This window comes from Lactuca sativa, chromosome 9 (assembly GCF_002870075.4).
Source record: "Lactuca sativa cultivar Salinas chromosome 9, Lsat_Salinas_v11, whole genome shotgun sequence".
In the NCBI taxonomy this organism is placed as follows: Eukaryota; Viridiplantae; Streptophyta; class Magnoliopsida; order Asterales; family Asteraceae; genus Lactuca; species Lactuca sativa.
Genome location: NC_056631.2, coordinates 35076837 through 35094421, shown reverse-complemented (window position 1 = coordinate 35094421; position 17585 = coordinate 35076837). Strand labels below are relative to the sequence as shown.

Genomic DNA, 17585 nt, shown 5'->3' with positions numbered 1-17585 from the left:
AAAAATCAACGTACCTACACATACTAAAAACCGTAGAACGAATTTCACAAAAAAAAAATGTTATTTCATAAAAAAAAGATTCTGAAAAAAAAATGGTGGTAAACCGAAGAAGGCATATCAAAATCAACAAAAAAAAAATGAAGATATAAACATAAATGATGGACCTGATAAATGATTTATATCATAGTTATCCCTAAAATAAAAAAGAAGTCATCAATGAATCTTAACATTGTCAATGATAGTGACAACAACTCAGATTAAGGAAAAAAAGACCACATATTAGAGATGAAGTGGAAGGGGATGATTAACTTCGTTGCAGATTTATTGGTTATAGTTTCTTTGTGGGGGGTTTTATGTGGTTCATTTTAAAGGAACATAAATAAGTTGCTATTTTTTTAAATAAACAGTTATATTTCGCAATATAGCTATTAAATAACAATATATTTTGAAAGTACATTGTCAAATGTTGGATTATACTTGTTTAGACCTATTTTCACGCATGGTTGGCTGTATATAGTTATTTTCCGTGTCACAAGTAAAAAATGTTTGAAGGTACTTATATACGACAAGCAAGGTCATTGAACTAATAAAACAAAAAATATTGTCTATAAAGAGGTCATTCAACGTTATATATATTTACCTATTTTAGGGTAATTTCTACACATTTCAATAATACAAATAACTCTGTTTTTTATAATTATTTTGTAATATCTATAGAAATTTGTATTTTATTTATGGTTATAATCTAGTTTTACTTATAATACATAATAAAATCATTATTAAAATACCAAAATTTGAAGCAAAGCGTTAATCTAACAGTTTTTACTTTTTAGAAACAAAACTGAAAAATTCTAATCTAAGGATCAAAAGTATAATTTACTCAATTATTTCTGTTAATATGGAAAATAAAATAAGCTTTGTTATGCAGTTTATGTCAATAAAATCGGATATTGTCATAGGTGACATCTTCAAGGGAGTTAGGTGGAGTTGGCAGGTCTGTGATTTTGTTGTTATATTTTGTATCACTAGGTAGATTAGCCGAAAGGGCTTTTACAACAAAAATCAAAGTACTTGCTCTAGTGCAAATCGTATGGCGATGTATACAATGGTAACGGATGCCATCACCCAGTACACTGGACTATCACCGGCGGCGTTTTTCACCATATCGGCGATGATGGTGGTGGTGTATAAAGTTGTCTCCGGCATGTTTGTAGCGGCGGATGACTACATGGCTGTTAAACGTGAACAGGAATACGTACAGCGTGAACCAGTCCAAGTAGGAAACATCACGGAGGACGAATTGAGACCTTACAACGGTTCTGATCCTAGTAAACCCTTATTGATGGCCATTAAAGGAAAGATCTACGATGTTTCTCGCTCCAGGTGACAACGAAACTTCCTAACGCAATTCTATATGTTTTACTCCTCCTTTCCTCAGGTTTTTAGGTTACAAATTAGTACTCATATAGTCATATACCATAGAATTTTAAGTTTGATTCGGTTCACTTACTTGGATAAAATGTTTTATTGCGGGGCAATAGATCGGAATGAATCCTAGCATCAATAATTTTGCAATGGTGATGCTAACCAAATAGGTAATAACTTCGTAATTAGCAAACAGGAAAACATTGGGGATTTTCCGAAATGTGATTTAGCTTCGAATTAGGGACATTTTTTTTTATCTTCTTCTACAACCTCTCTTCATCTTTTTCATTGATTTGGGCATACTATGAAATTTAAGATAACAAGAAGAAAGATTGATATTTTAATCAAATTAATGTTGCAGGATGTTCTATGGTCCTGGAGGACCATACGCGTTGTTTGCTGGTAGGGATGCTAGCCGAGCTTTAGCTCTCATGTCATTTGAGGCATCTGATCTTACTGGGAACATTGAGGGTCTGAGTGCATCTGAGCTTGAAGTTCTGGAAGATTGGGAAGCTAAGTTTGAGGAGAAGTATGTGAAGGTTGGGCAGCTAGTCTCAGAAGAAACAACATCAACCGGTGTTACCCAGGATCAGACTAAAGTAGAGTAGCTGCATAATTGTAGATCGTATGTACCATTTCAAAAATATAATTGGTTTTATGTGAATTACAAGATCTATGACACTTTGAAACTCAAACTTGTGTAAAAATTCTGTAACCTCATTTTTGGTTTGTTGGATATATTTATACTTTTTTTTGCTTAGTTAAACTTGATATCATGCATTTCAGGTAGTGTTTTTATATGTGGTTATCAGAATTGAAATTAAATGAAGTCTTTACCACATAGAAAATATAAATTTATTGTTATTTTTCATGTTTTCTTTTTTCTCTTGCATACTGATAGAGACTGCTTTAAGCTTCAGAATTTTACTAGTTAATTCACATATCTTAAATCAAGTTGGTGTATTAGAATTTTAGCTTTGGATAGTATAGGCTCCCATCAGGTAAGAACATTAGTAATCTGAGTGATCCAAACTTTTTTTTTTTTATATTTTTAAGGTTATGGGTTATGAACACTTACCATTTGGTACTAATTTTTTGCCTGTTTTGTATGAGGTTTGAACATGTTTTCAATTATGAACATTTAATATTTGGTACTAATTTCTTGAAGTTGTTTTATGTATCAAGGCTTATATGAACATGTGAGGGTAAAATGGCCATCTTTTTCAGGAGTTCATGGTAATACCCAAAGGAAAGTTTGAAAAGTTGCAGGAACTCTGGAATAAGTTTGGGTTGTTGTATAGTAACTAAACCATGTATATGTTGACAGAAAGTGTATAGTACAACAATATTATTTTTTTTGGATCGAGTTGAAATAGCAAGCCACTTTTCATATTTATCCAAAATAACGATGTACTTATCCTTTTTTTTTTAAATCATAATGAGCAATGTACTTATACTTTTAATAGATGTATGACCATACTTGTCATTTGCAACATAACCAATGATTTTCTTAGATTTATGAGCAGAAATAGCAATCCACTTTTTATTTTTTATCCAAAATAGCACTGTACTTATTATTGTTTATAAAAATTAGCACTTTTAAGCAATGTAGGAACATACTTGTCATTTCCAATCAGTAACAACATCCAACTTTCAGTTTTAACCAATAACAACATCCAACTTTCACTATTAACCCATAACAAAATCCTAAATTCATTTTTAACACATAACAACATCCGACTTTCAATTTTAACTAATTATTGCATCCGACTTCCATTTTTAACCTATAACAACATCCAACTATCATTTTTAACTCATAATAGCATCACACTTTCGTTTTTATCCCATATTAGCATCATACTTTCGTTTTTTATAGCCTTTTTAATTTGACTAGGTTCAACTCTGCTTGTCTAAGTTCCACCATAAGAGATTTACATTCCATTAAACGGTGGAACTTGCTATGAGATCGATGCTTCATCGCCTTCGTTGGTGTCATGCTCAAGTTGTGATTGTGTGTGTCATTAAATGAGTCCACTAACCATTTCTCATTTTTTTGTTTTGTAATTTAAAGCATTGCTTGGCTTCCAATTCTAACATCTCTACGTTGTTTTTTTTTTTCATTTTCACTTGAAGCATTTTTTGAAAACTGAATTTAATCGAAATTTAATCTCGAGTACCAAACCGAATTAACATTACCGATATCGGTACCAATTTTCAGTACTAGCACCGGTACCAACAATACCGATTCAGGTACGAGATCGGGATATGGTACTAACTGCTCCATCCCTAGTCTAGAATCAAGACTTGAACTCCATTGGTAATCTTGTAAATTTCATTATACTAAAATGATACGGTGACACTAAGTCACCAACAATATGTATTTATTCCTCGTCCAAAAATTGTTTATGTTTTTTTGTAGGTTGGTCTTCCTTACCCAAATAGGATGTTGATCGACTTTAAGGACTTTTAGGTTGTCAATAGAAGTTTTCCAAGAAGAGAACTTGGGGGTAAGGGTAAGACCATCTCCAACGGACCGAGCATTTATGTGTTTTGCAGGCCAAAAATAGTCCAACCGACCGGTATCTTCAATACAAAAATTGTGAGATTGCATAGTAACACACAAAAATGGTGAGATACTGTTCATGACCGGCAAATGTAATATTTAACATAATATTTATTTTATACATAAATAACTCATTTAAAAACAAAAAAGAATGGTTTCAAGACTTCCACTCTTCGTTTTCGATCTGTTCTATCATGGGGAAATTAAGATGATGGCGTGTGTGTTTTCTTGCCTCCTTCATCGTGTCCATCTTTCTTTTTATATCCGACGACCCTAATTACTAGTTGTTTCGTTTTTTTTTTAATATTCCCAATCGGTTTTTTTTTTTTGCCTCCTATACGTACTGTTTGTCTAAAAATATGGGGTTCAAAATGGATTTCAAGAAACATGTTGGTTATTGAGGTGAACACGGTTATTGAGGTGAACACGATGAAGTATGGAATGGGAATTGGAAAGGTGAAACAATTAGGTTGCGTTTAGTTACGGAGAAACAATTTTCATTTTCCGTTTTTTGTTTTCCCTTTTCGATTTTCATTTTCCGTTTTCATTTTTCATTCAAAAATTTTGAAAACGCGTTTAGTTAAACTTATTCATTTTTCATTTTCAGTTTTAGAAAATTAGAAAACGTGTTTAGATGTGTATTTTTCTATCGGTTTTCATTTTTAGAAAACAGTAGCGGTGGTAGGATGTGGGTGGGGGCGGTGACGGTAGCAGGTCGGCGGCGGTGGTGGTGATGACAGGCAATGGTGGTGGCGGTGGCAATTATGTCAGTGGTGGTGATGGCGGCGGCAGCGGTGGTGGTGGTGCTAGTGACGGGTTAGTGGTGGTGGTGATGGTGATAGTAGGTCAGTGATTGTCATGATGGTGTTGGGTTGGTGGGGGTGCGACTGTGTGTTTGTGTGTGTGTATGTGTGTGTTTGTGGGGGTAGGTGTAGGTTTGTGTGTGTGTGTGGGTGTATGTGTTTGTGAGGGTGGGGGTAGGTGTGGGTGTGTGTGGTTATGTGTGTGAGTGTGTTTGTGTGTGTGTGGGTGCGTTGGTTGGTATGTATGTGTGTGTGTTTGTGGATGGGTGTGTATGTGTATGTGTGTGTTTGTGGGTGGGTGTATGTGTGGGTATGTATGTGTATGTGTGTGTGTGTTTGTGGGTGGGTGTGTGTGGGTGGGTATGTATGTGTATGTGTGTGCATGGGTGTGTGTTTGTGTGTTGGTGTGTGTGTGTGCGGGTGAGTGTGTGTGGGGGTGGGTATGTACATGTGTGTGTGTGGGTGGGGGGTGTTAAGGTGGGGGTAGGTAGAGGTGGATAGGGTGGAGTGGGTGTGTGTTTATATTGTAGAAAATTTTTGGAGTTTAGAAAAATATGGAAAACAATAATTATCAATTTTCCAAAAATTTCCAACTTCTTTGTAATTTTAGAAAACGGAAAATTTTCATTTTCCGTGAAAAATTTAGAAAAATAGACGAACTAAACGCGTTTTCAAAATTCTCATTTTTCTTGGAAAATTTTTCCGGAAAACAGCTCATTTTTCCGCAACTAAACGCACCCTTAAAATGTAGAGTTTGATAGTTTCAAGAAAACCATGGATGTAGTCTATGGTTTCAAGAAACTACGAGATGAGGTGGGTTTGTAGAAAAACAAAAATAACAAATATTTCATAATTAAATAAAAATGAAATTGTTATTTTATTGATAAAAATATTAAATATATGTTTTAGCAGGAGTTTTTAGTGAGTGGTTGGAAGAGAAAAAATATTTAGTGTTAGAATTACATAAGTTTATTGTTTTTTTTAGTGTTAAGGTTGAAGTTGGCCTAACATGGGGTGGAACTATTTCATTAATATTATTATAAAAAATAAAAACAGCAATCACATAGTTAAAAATAACAATCATTTTACACATCATATAAAGGAAGATAGTAACAAAAATATTAAGGAGTACCCCTGCTGCACCCTACGGTGGGATAATGTGGCATTGCGGGGAAGTGGGGCAACATCACACCATCCAGTTTGATGAATGCAGTAATCTCCTCGGTGAGAATTGAAACCAAAGCAATAACCTTTTCTTTTTTCTTCTTCTTTCTTTCCATTATTTTGACACTTGTAAATTATAATATTTCACACACACACACACACACACATATATATATATATATATATATATATATATATATATATATATATATATATATATATATATATATATATATATATATATATATATATAAAAGAAATGGAGGTGACTATTTCATATGTGAGAGGTGAATGACATGATACTAATTTTACAGGTTAAAACAAGAAGAGTGAGGGGAGTACAACCTTTGGCCTAAAGCCTTGTTCTTGAGGGGTTTTTTTTTTTTTTTTTATGAATATAAGGGATGGAAGGAGAATAAATAGAATGGAATCCAAGAAAATGGAAGATAAATATAAATAATTAAATAATTAATTGTGTTTTTGATTTAGAAAAAACATAAACAATTTAAGCCTTTTTCCCAATTTGCTAAAAAATAGACATGAAACAGACTATCTATTTTGCTTTCCCTCCTTTCCATTCTCTAATGTCTCTTAATTTTTTTTGTTTTTTGAAAAAAAAAAAAAAAAAGAAGTCAAAGAACACATTTAACCTATCTATCGTTTTACTACTATGAAAATGGTCCGAATGGAAAAATAAGAGGATCGAAAAAGACGATATACGTAACTTACTCTTCTTACCTATGAGTGGTGTGACTAGTGAGCATCAAGACTTCGTAGTTTCATAGTAGTAAAAAATGGCGCTCGTTTGGTCCCCTAACGTTCTTCCCTCTTCCACTCCCACCGTAAACCCTAATTACACTGTCCGTCACAAATTCCCCATCCACCATATAGCGCGACGTTCTCCACCCTGGTTCTCAATCCGTTCCCCTTCGGTACCATGCCTACCAATATCACCGCCTCTTCAATTTTCTGTATTCATCTTTTCTAGTTGCGGAAATTTGGTGATTCATATTTGGGGGTTCATCATGGATAATTCCAGAATTCATAAACAAAATTAAAAAAAAAAAAAAAAAAGGATGAATTATTCGGAAAATTTTACACTTTATTGATTAAAATTACGATTTATAAGGAGGGTACTTTGGCTGCCTTACATTCCCCCAAATTTTATCACCGAAATTCCATATTGTATTTGTGACTCATATTCACTCATATATTTCGCATATTGAAGAGATCTCGTAGCTGCTGCTTGCATGTTCCAATTGTTAATGAATTGGGAAAAGAATCCGACGAGAGCAGTAAGCAAGGTGAGATCTTTTTGTACATTATCCCGTAATGAAAAGTTTGTGATCAATCAAAGCTTATAACAAACGCTACAAAGATAGAGATGTAATAAATTTGTACCAAGTCCACCAAATTGGAAACTAATCTACTAAAAGCTCAACAATTTCCATTTTGGGTGATCCATACTGATTTTGACCTTTTTCCCTGTTTGAAACCTTGATGTGAAAGTTACCCATTTACTTGTTATCTTGTGAATTATTGATGATATTGGCTTTTACGTTTTATCTATGTTGTGATTGGTGAATTGTCTTTTAGACATTTGACCTGTAGTCATGCACTCTAATAAAGTTTAACCACTCAACTTTCATATCTGTTCCATCGTTGTGAAATTTTGTATATCTTTTTTTCTGTTTTTACAAATCTTTGTATATCTTGTTGATGTTGCTCACTAATTGAAACAGTTTCACTAAATACTAATCAGCTTCAGTTTGTTCCTAACTTCCTATGTTGCGAAAATACAATTAGTTTTGTGATTTTTTTTTATAGGGGACAACAGTGAAGACTTAGGAGTCAAAGTGGCATTGTCTATGCTAAGGTTTTACAAAAGTGAGTCTCCAATTCACTCCAAATACAGTCCAACATGATCTGTCATGTTAGTATTAGTAACATGTTTTGTGGTTATCTGAAACAAACAAACAGGGGAAATTTCACCATTAATGCCAAAGAGCTGTCGATATGTTCCAACTTGTAGTGAGTATTCCATGATTGCTTACAAGAAGTATGGTGTTGCTAAAGGCTCCATCTTGACAGCCTGGCGCCTCTGTCGCTGCAATCCCCTAGGTATTTATCTTTTTGTTTTGTATCTATTTCTGGATGATTTATCAAATGCATACTTTTTCTTATCATTATTGTATTTTTTTTTTTTAAAAAAATTAGGTGGATCAGGATTTGATCCTCCAAGATGGTTTGATGAGCCAAGCCCACCAGAACAATGAAATACACTATGTGGTGGTAAAATCAAAGAAAGGCCTCTGTTTATAAAAGTAAATTTGCAGCGAATAGTGATGTCATGGTGGACAATTGCGAAATGTGGCTAGTTTTGTTCTTTTCTCATTATATATGTATTGGCTAGTTTTGTTCTTTTCTCATTATATATGTATTGGATAGTTTGTTAATTACTTGTATGTTTATAGGTTAATGATGAATACATATTTTACTTCATTTTGATACCCTTCGTATATATTTTTTGGTTTAAACAATTATGTTTTTATACTAAAGTGAAAATGGTTACCATAACACACAAAGTGTAATAGTTTATTTACTTAATGAGCAGCCTTGGTATGAAAATCAAAGTATGTTGCTATTATGCAACATACATTATTCTTTTATGAAGAATGGCATTTATTGAAAATTTGGTAAAGGGCGAGGGATATGTTGGATATGGGCACTACTCACTTAAATGGGGGAAAGAAGTTTATTGACTAAACTAATGTCGACACTTAAGTCAAGAAATCAATTTAAAGTTAGAATCCTTAACAAAGTTCAAATACTTGAACAGTTGTGGGATTGGAATTAAAGAAGTTGGCATTTGGGCTAGAAATGGAATCAAGGTAAATAGAGGAAATAAGTGCCTCTATGTGATAAAGGGTGGCATGGTCCACTATGTAGCCTGGAATATGCTATCAGTGATTTTAACATTACAGGACAAAATAAAATCAGAGAGAGTGTCTCGCATCCAAAATTAAGAGAGACTACTTTCTGTATCAAATTTATGAAAGGATATGACAGAAGTTTATCAATGTAATTGGTAGAAAAAATAGTTTAATAGTATTTGGTAGAAAAGACACTTGAATAACCAAAAAGCTACCAAACAAGTTGGAGTTTCAAAAACTTAAAGTTGGTTATTCAACATCCGAAATAAAGGTTTGGATATTTTTATCTAAACTATTGAATAAAATCCAATCTACTAGACTACTACTATAAACTACTCCTTAATTCCACATATGTTCATGACGGGGCTTGAACAAACCTTCAACCTCAAGGAAGAAAACATTATTCTATTTATTTAAATCAAATATAATGTTAATGTATCTCATATTGGTTTGATAAGGCCATATCTATCTCTATATATATTGGAGTTTTCCCTCTCTCCATAAGAACTCTTTTGAATAGTTAATAAAGGATTTCATATATATCTTACATGGTATCAAAGTTGACGTTTGCAACTAATATGGCTTGACATGTTGATGTGTGATTTACTATATATAAAATAATAAGATTTTAAATTTATAAAATGATTTTATCACAACAGTTACATACACTACCCATTATATTTAATCAATGTAATATTATAACTGAGGTAAGACCAGGTATCGAACAATATGGAATATGATATGATTTGCAATAAAAAAATTAAAAACTAGATTAAAACAACATATTTAAAATGCTCTCGCTTAGATTTCTAATTCCTCCTCTGGATTATGGTTGATTGTCCTACAGTACAATAGATTAAGTTTGTTGTTTACAGATTCCTATCATAATTAGTTATCTCGGTCCGATTAATTAATCCTAATAATTATTAACACAATGGTCATGTAGTTAACTATCTAAACAATTAGTGTTAAGTTAGAGACTTGTTTAATTAATTAATATCAATGATCATGATTATTAATTAATGATCATCTAATGCAATCTTACACATTAAAATTCATTAATTATCACCTAACCATAGAATTTTGCCTATCATAAAGTAGTTAAGATACAAGCGCATATATATATATATATATATATATATATATATATATATATATATATATATATATATATATATATATATATATATATAATATTTAAATCGGTCATTTAGATTATATAAAATCAACAATAGTTAAATAAAAAAATAAGAACTTTTGTTAGATAAAAGGGGATGAATAGATTGTTTGGATTCTCCAAAAGTCGTGAATCACTATCAAATTCAAGTATTTCGATGGTACAGATCAAACATTCAATTGGATGAAATTCAGAGATACGAAAACAGTGAATGTATGTGAAATGTTCTTCAAAAGATGTACCACAAAAATGATCAAAACGACTATATGATTTCTGTCTGAAAACTGTCACTAGACAACTACAAACTGTCATAAAAAACTACCAAACCTATCATTAAACGGATATCAGGGAAAAAGGGTTAACTTTCTAAAAATAAGATTTTTGATGCATTTTTTTTTATATAGAAACATAGTCCAAATAAAAGATTTCCCCCAACTAGGGGCTCTGCCCCTTGGACCCCGCGAGGGGCTGCCGCCCCTGGACCCCCGTTCGTTTAGGGGCTTCGTCCCTAAATAACAGTGTACTTTGAATTTTGAAAAACTTGAATAGGTGTGCACTCTTACACCATCCTAACTTGTTCAATACTTCAATATTCAACAAGATCATTTTTGATCAACAAATTTAATCATATTACACTTAATTAATATTGATAAAATCACCAACAACTTTAACACATAAAGATCTTCAAAATAAGCATAAAGAATAAATTAAACAACATGTAAATCGAATCTATTAATCAAACCATAATCTCAAGAGGTTTATCTACATCTAAGCAAAGGTAAAAGAGAATTAGTCCCTAATCATGACTAAAAGGCATAAAGAAATCAATATGAAAGTGCTAAACTTGATATTAAAGCAAACTAAATTGACGTTCCTAATGATTCAAACTCTTGATCTTCAAACGTTTGCTTCAACATTGTTCTTCAGCTTCCAAAAGGGTTGTGGTCTTCAAAAATCGTCTTAAACTTGTTCCACAAGTTGGTATATCTTCTAGGACTGAAGATATGCTCTATTTATAGAATTTGTTTCTAGTAGAACACATCATGTAAGGTAATGGGGCGTGTTGCGTAATATGAGGTTTTCGTGTTTGTATCGACTTTTATAGAGGCACTGGCTATTTGTAGGTGAGGTCGAAGGTTCAATTCTTGCAAGCTCCATTTTCCTTGTATTAAATCAGTTTTATACTTTTATAGATATTATATATAATTACTCATAAACACATACATGAAAACGTTGGTGGTAAAGTGGGGGTAACAAACTAATTGATTTTCTCATCAACATAAGATGGTGACCTAGAAGCCACATCAGCTACACGTCCTAGTCAACCCCACATAGGCGGATGATCTACTTAGAAGGTAAAGGGGCAAATATTAAAATCTTCCTAAATATTAGACATCAGTGCACCAAAAATCATCACATACACAAAACCACAAACCCGACAAATTTTATCAAACTTAAGAACTTTTATGTCAATATCATTATTTTATTTTTATGGGAAAACCTCAGAAAAACCCAATGTATATTCATCAAATGCTTAAAAAAATCACTATATTATTTTTTTAGTGCACTAAAACCCTTACATTTTCTGAAGTTCTTATTTAAGGTTTTATGATCTTAGAAAAACTTAATCTATTTTCATAAAAGAATTAAAAAACTATTATAATATTTTTTAATGCATTTAAACCTTCATTTTTTTTTGAAATTTTTTAATCTAATGAATTGTAACAAAGCAAACATTGAGAATCGATTACATAACATTTTCGGTTATTTAAGATTTACCAAGCTCAATGTCTTAAATGATACATTTAAAAAAATATAAAGGTTTTAACTCACAAAAAAATAACATAATTATTTTTTTAAGACTTTGATGAAAATATATTGGATTTTCTGTAACATTATTTTTTAACTTACAAAAAAATATAAAGGTTTTAACTTACAAAAAAATAACATAAGGTTTATCTTTACAAAATTAATATTTTTAAGGAATTTTTTGTTTATCGCGTGAATAGTTGAATATTCTTATATTCCTGTGACATTATTCCTAAATGAAACAAAGTTTTGGTTGATTGTAAATGCTCGGATTAACCAAATTTAATATCAGATGTTCTGATTCACTTGGAAGTTTAGAATGAAAGATTTGTTTTCTTCTTGTTGGACATTGCTGCTCCTGCTGCTGCTGCATGGAAGAAGAAGTGCCTAAATCTGCGGTATTTGATTCTCTTTCTCTTGGTTTTGCGTTCGAGTGAGTTCGTCTCTTTCTTCGACCACACCGCTTTTATGTGATTGTGCGCCGATTTTCTCATTTTCCCCTATTTCTGTTAATCTAAAGATTGGTACTCGACATGATGCAACTCTGATTAGTATTCCGTTTCCGATTCGTCTGAATTGAGGGTCTTTTTCCGTAACATTTCAGATTAGGAGTTCATATAGGGTTTTTTTTTTTTTGATTAATTACAAAAAGGCGTTTACGAATTGCTACTTTGATTATTGGTATTTGGAGTTTGATTTGTGAGATTAGTAAGATAGTGAGGCGATCCGTGTATGGGGACTCAAACAATGGGATCGAACGGTGGAACACAAAAACCTGTGTTCGATGGATTGTCAAGGCAAGGATCTCTGTATAACCTAACTTTAGATGAGGTTCAGCAGCAATTAGGCGATTTAGGGAAACCTTTCAGTAGTATGAACCTTGATGAGTTTCTGAAGAATGTTTGGAGTGCTGAAGCTAATCAAGGAATCAACAATGGCTCCTCCCCTGATTACTCCGAACTCACCCAACTTGCTTCTGCTTCATCTTTGCCTAGACAATTGAGCCTTACATTCACCAAGGATTTAACCAAGAAGACGGTCGATGAGGTCTGGCAAGATATCCAACAAGATCAGAATAAAAAGAAGACAAATGGTAGTGATAGCAACATTGACAATACTAGTAGTTGTAAGAGACAAGCTACTCTTGGTGAGATGACACTCGAGGACTTTTTAGTCAAGGCAGGGATCGTGTCTGAATCTTCTTCTCCTGGTAAGAAAAACCATGAGCAGAATCTTGATCCACCAGAAGCACAGTGGATGAACTACCAAATCGCTCAGATTCCACAGCAACATGTTGTTATGTCAAGCCATTATCAAGTACCACAACCCCTCCCTCTGAATGTAATAGACACTGGTTATCTGGAGACACGTATGACAATGTCTCCCACCCCTTTGATGGGGAGTGTATCTGAGTTTGGAAGGAAACGAGTTGCTTCTGGAGAAGTGATAGAGAAGACTGTGGAAAGGAGGCAAAAGAGAATGATTAAGAATAGGGAATCTGCTGCACGTTCTCGCGCAAGAAAACAGGTATAATACTAAACTCCTGTCTTCTTTTCTCATTTTACCTCTTGTAATTATGTGATGAGAAAATGCTGTATTGTTTAACAGGCTTACACACATGAGCTGGAGAACAAAATCTCACGATTGGAAGAGGAAAATGAACGACTCAGGAGGCAGAAGGTATGTATATCTGTTTCTCATAGTCCTTTCTCTCTTTTTCATGTTATCCAGTCTCTTCCTTACAGGAAATGTCTTGATGGGAATGTTACTTGTATGTAGTGATAAGATCTGGAAATTATTTGTGTATTTCTTAGTTAATGACCTCAATTTATATACATAGTGGGTTTAGTGTTTTCATCATCTAACCCAAGTAATCTACTCCAATATGGGATTACTACATCTCATACACTCGATGTGTGTAGTTAAGAGCTTACTTCATAATTTGTTTTCATTTCTATGGGTTTAGAACTCATAATTCTCACATTCACATGCATTGAAGTTTCTCTCCACATTTAGCTCAATCACTCAAATTCCCCCAATTTGCAAACCCTGATACAACTACATACAAATCTATGACTATGATTAACTAATCGGAGAACACGATTTAAAGAACTAGCAGCACTAGTACTCTACTTTTTCCAATTAAGGCATTGTACTTTCAAATATAACAAAATCATCTCAATACGTTTACTCAAAATGACTTAAAAGTACAACTTATTACTTATCATTACCACAAGAGTTTATGAAATAATAAGTTCTCAAAAGTTTGGGGTATTATGAAATGGCAGATAAGAAGTGTAGAGAGTAGGATGCCATGTGATGCAATCTTGTAATAGTTGATATAATTAAAGTGACACTGGTTAAATGCTTGCTTATTTATGCAACAATGTTTCACTATTTACCAATTTACGCAACTGACACAAATTTTGCAACTACATTTCAATTGGTTAAACTTGTTACTTGTAAAATGTTGCATTTTTTTTTGGTCCTATGAGGAAACATGGTTGCATATTTCATCTGGAAAACAGTTTTGTTGCATAAATTGGCAAAAGGGTGAAATGTCATGATGTTTTATAAGGTATAAAGCTTATTGTATGTGTATGTGCATGTGCATATTTGCAGGAGGTGGAGACGGTTTTGCCATGTGTACCACCTCCCCAACAACCCAAGTATCAACTCCGAAGAACAACCTCAGCTCCTTTCTAACAATTAATCATCTTCCTTTTCCTTTATCTGAAGACATGTTGGTGGGGTCATGTAGGGGTAGCCTTTTACCTTTTTCTTTTTTAAATTTGTTGCTTAGGTCTTGTGTACATTTATTAAATGTTTGTTCTTACTTAGTTTTGTTGATGCTTCTCTCATTTACAACAATATTTGAATATGAATGTGAACTCTTCAAATAATGATAATGAGCTTACTTTAACATCCACATAAAATTAGTTGTATTCAATATCTTTGCTCACATATGACAAACACTTGGAAAACAGAAAACAATCATACTCCAAATTTACATCCCTTTTTTTGTTTTATAGTTGATGAACAGTTTGGGTCTCATGTGTGATTATTTGTTCATCACATTTCTCACGTTCACTAATGCAATCTTCTTTCATATCAAAAAGAAAAGGAGACGGGTGAAGATCCAAGTCTAGACTCCCTTCCTTTCGTTTTGAGTCACTTTCAAACTCATCATACTGCAAATTCTGTAGAATTTCAGGAAGTGAAATCCCACTCGATTCTGAAAACTTATTCCCCATTTCAATGTCAATCTTTTCCTTTGATGTTTGTATAAGATCCGAACTTGTCTCCTCAATCACCATATTTTCATCTTCATGCACAATCGCCCTAAAATCATTCAATGAAGGAGGAATCTTCGATAGAAAAACTTGTAAAAGATTCCTTGTTGTTCCTTCATGATACGGATTCTCCTTCTTATCATATCTATACCGGAAATTCTCATATGTTGTCTGCATCAAAATCAAAGTTCCATAAGTGTCAAAAAAAAAAAAAAAATCCTCAACTTCGAAGTTTTTAAAGATAAGAATGAAGATCACCTGGTTTGAGCAAATAAGATAAAAATGGAAAACAGAAAGCCCACCAACAAACCACATGGTGATGAAGCAGTAAACGATGAGGACATCAGACAAAATATCCTTTGACATGGCCTTCAAAACGTTGCCTTTTTGGACGAGGTGGACCCATGAAAAGGCAAACACGTATACACACAAGATTGTTGAGGTTGATATAAACATGTAGAAGAATCGATAGTTTCTCTGCAATGAAATGATAAAGGAAACCCAAACCCAAATCCATTATTTATTTATTTTTCGAAAATCAGAATCAAAATTAAGAAAAATCAACTTACTAGTCCGATGCATTGACCAACCCATGGACAATGATGATCAAATTTCTGAACACAGTTGTTGCAGATGGAGCAATGTGAGGCACGTGGAGGACGATATAGCATACACGTGTCACAGTATTTGACTTTAACCGAATGACCATTCACCACAACTTCTTTAGTTTTGGGTAATCTCAAATGAGGAGTTCTGTCATTCAGCCACTCCATCGAAGGGGTGTTCATATCAAAGGCTTCATCACATTCCGGTGGGGTTGAGTTTCGTGGGATTATTCCCGGATCTTTACTCGAAGTCAATAAAAGAAACAATATATCCTAAAAGATATACAAATTTAATTTATCATCAGATTTGTTACAAGTCCTTCCTTCTTTCTTTCTGTATTAACCAAGTCAAACAGCTTACCAGAAAAGTGAGAATGGCTGCTACAAGCAGAATGATGTACCAGTATCCAACGTCTTTTCCATCTTTCTTGTTGACGTTAATGGTGTGGTAGACTTTGAAACAGAAGGCTACAGCAGGGCCTGCAACTAGGAGTATGGTCAAAATCAAGGAAGCCACATCTGGACCAAAGATCAATCGTCCCCCACAAAAGAATCTCTGAAACGGAAACACCCCAATTCAATTCATCGATCATCATCACGAAAATTAAACCTAGCTAAAACTTTAACAAACTCTAGTACGAATGAATAGATGAAGAAGATTAACAACTTACATTGCTTCCTCTCCAGACCTGATATAGTCTTTTTGGCTTTTCATTCCTTTCTGCTATCGACATCGGAGCTGTGATCTGGATTAGAGTATACAAAAGCTTCGGAACTCCTTGCTTCCTCTTCCGATCAACTCAAAACCCATGTCATGTGGAGAACATTCAACAATTCGAATGAATTTTATCGCTTTGATAGTTATATATTCAATCAATTCTTGGAGTTGTGTGATTGGGAAGTGAAAAGCCTTTCAGAAATTAGCTGCTTCGCCTTGTCTGTGTTTGTGTTGATTTTACAGCTATAGGAAGCAACAGCTGCTTCATATCCCTTTCTCTTTCTCTCTGTCTCTGGCGAACAAAGCTAATTCGGCGGATGTTCCAACTTTGTAGCGACATTCCCGCGGTAGCCTTTTCAGGCTTTCTTTATCTTTTGTTCTGCCTAATTTACTCCCCAGATTATAGATCAAACTGCAACTTTAGTCCTTCAACAATATAATTTAATCACATTATAGTTTTCAACCTTATTCATCATCATCAAAGATCAAACTTAACTTTATGAATTTTGTATATTTCTTTCATTTTCCTTCTTGTATTTTGTAAACATACATGCAACTTGTCAATGCCTTATAGTAAGTTTGTTTATATATAAAACTTTCTATCAAGTACTACAATAACTTGTTTTATGTGTGTTAGATTATTTCTTAGAGTGTTTCCTTTATTTATCAATTATCCTTGTTTTGAAAATTTGAGTTTTGAAAGTGTTTTCAAACTGGTATTAACGAAGAAAACAAGTGATTGCCTATGTTAATTTGTGTTTCAGATATCTTCTTTAATCAATATATAAGGTATTATCTTATAAATCATATCAAATGTGTTGAAAAATTGTTAAGTTCTGAGAGTTGAATGGCATTTTGGTATAAATCAAAAGTCCACATGTGACCATATAACAAGAAAAAAGCTTTTATGTACAGAGGCAAGTCGAAGACTAAGGACGTCAATTGCAAAAATTGATTTACAGTTGTAGAAAAAGAAAGGAACATGCATTATGTGCAAATTGAGGTAGTGTCCACAGAATCAGGTCCACACATACGCATATAATTTGGTTGATACTTGCAAAAAATAAAGAATTTGCATATGGGCTATCATGAAAT

At 33.3% G+C, this 17585-nt stretch overlaps 4 protein-coding genes across 4 annotated transcripts; 3 read left to right on the top strand and 1 right to left on the bottom strand.

Annotated features, from left to right (window-relative positions):
- The first annotated feature begins 951 nt into the window (after positions 1–951).
- On the top strand, positions 952–2185 carry LOC111879423 (membrane steroid-binding protein 2). Its single transcript, XM_023875880.3, has 2 exons — positions 952–1383; positions 1787–2185. The coding sequence occupies exons 1-2, from the start codon at positions 1091–1093 to the stop codon at positions 2031–2033; spliced, it is 540 nt and encodes a 179-aa protein (XP_023731648.1). The 5' UTR covers positions 952–1090; the 3' UTR covers positions 2034–2185.
- A 4492-nt stretch (positions 2186–6677) lies between these two features.
- On the top strand, positions 6678–8457 carry LOC111879446 (UPF0161 protein At3g09310). Its single transcript, XM_023875918.3, has 5 exons — positions 6678–6887; positions 7184–7259; positions 7783–7842; positions 7936–8076; positions 8173–8457. The coding sequence occupies exons 1-5, from the start codon at positions 6750–6752 to the stop codon at positions 8229–8231; spliced, it is 474 nt and encodes a 157-aa protein (XP_023731686.1). The 5' UTR covers positions 6678–6749; the 3' UTR covers positions 8232–8457.
- A 3662-nt stretch (positions 8458–12119) lies between these two features.
- LOC111879377 (ABSCISIC ACID-INSENSITIVE 5-like protein 2) lies at positions 12120–14777 on the top strand. Its single transcript, XM_023875818.3, has 3 exons — positions 12120–13401; positions 13483–13554; positions 14497–14777. Exons 1-3 carry the CDS (start codon positions 12607–12609, stop codon positions 14578–14580), a joined length of 951 nt encoding a protein of 316 aa, XP_023731586.1. The 5' UTR covers positions 12120–12606; the 3' UTR covers positions 14581–14777.
- An 11-nt stretch (positions 14778–14788) lies between these two features.
- On the bottom strand, positions 14789–16823 carry LOC111879376 (probable protein S-acyltransferase 4). The gene is made up of 5 exons (XM_023875817.2): positions 16444–16823; positions 16134–16328; positions 15737–16045; positions 15426–15644; positions 14789–15338 (listed from the first exon to the last, which is right to left on the bottom strand). The coding sequence occupies exons 1-5, from the start codon at positions 16504–16506 to the stop codon at positions 14901–14903; spliced, it is 1224 nt and encodes a 407-aa protein (XP_023731585.1). The 5' UTR covers positions 16507–16823; the 3' UTR covers positions 14789–14900.
- Between the last annotated feature and the right edge of the window lie 762 nt (positions 16824–17585).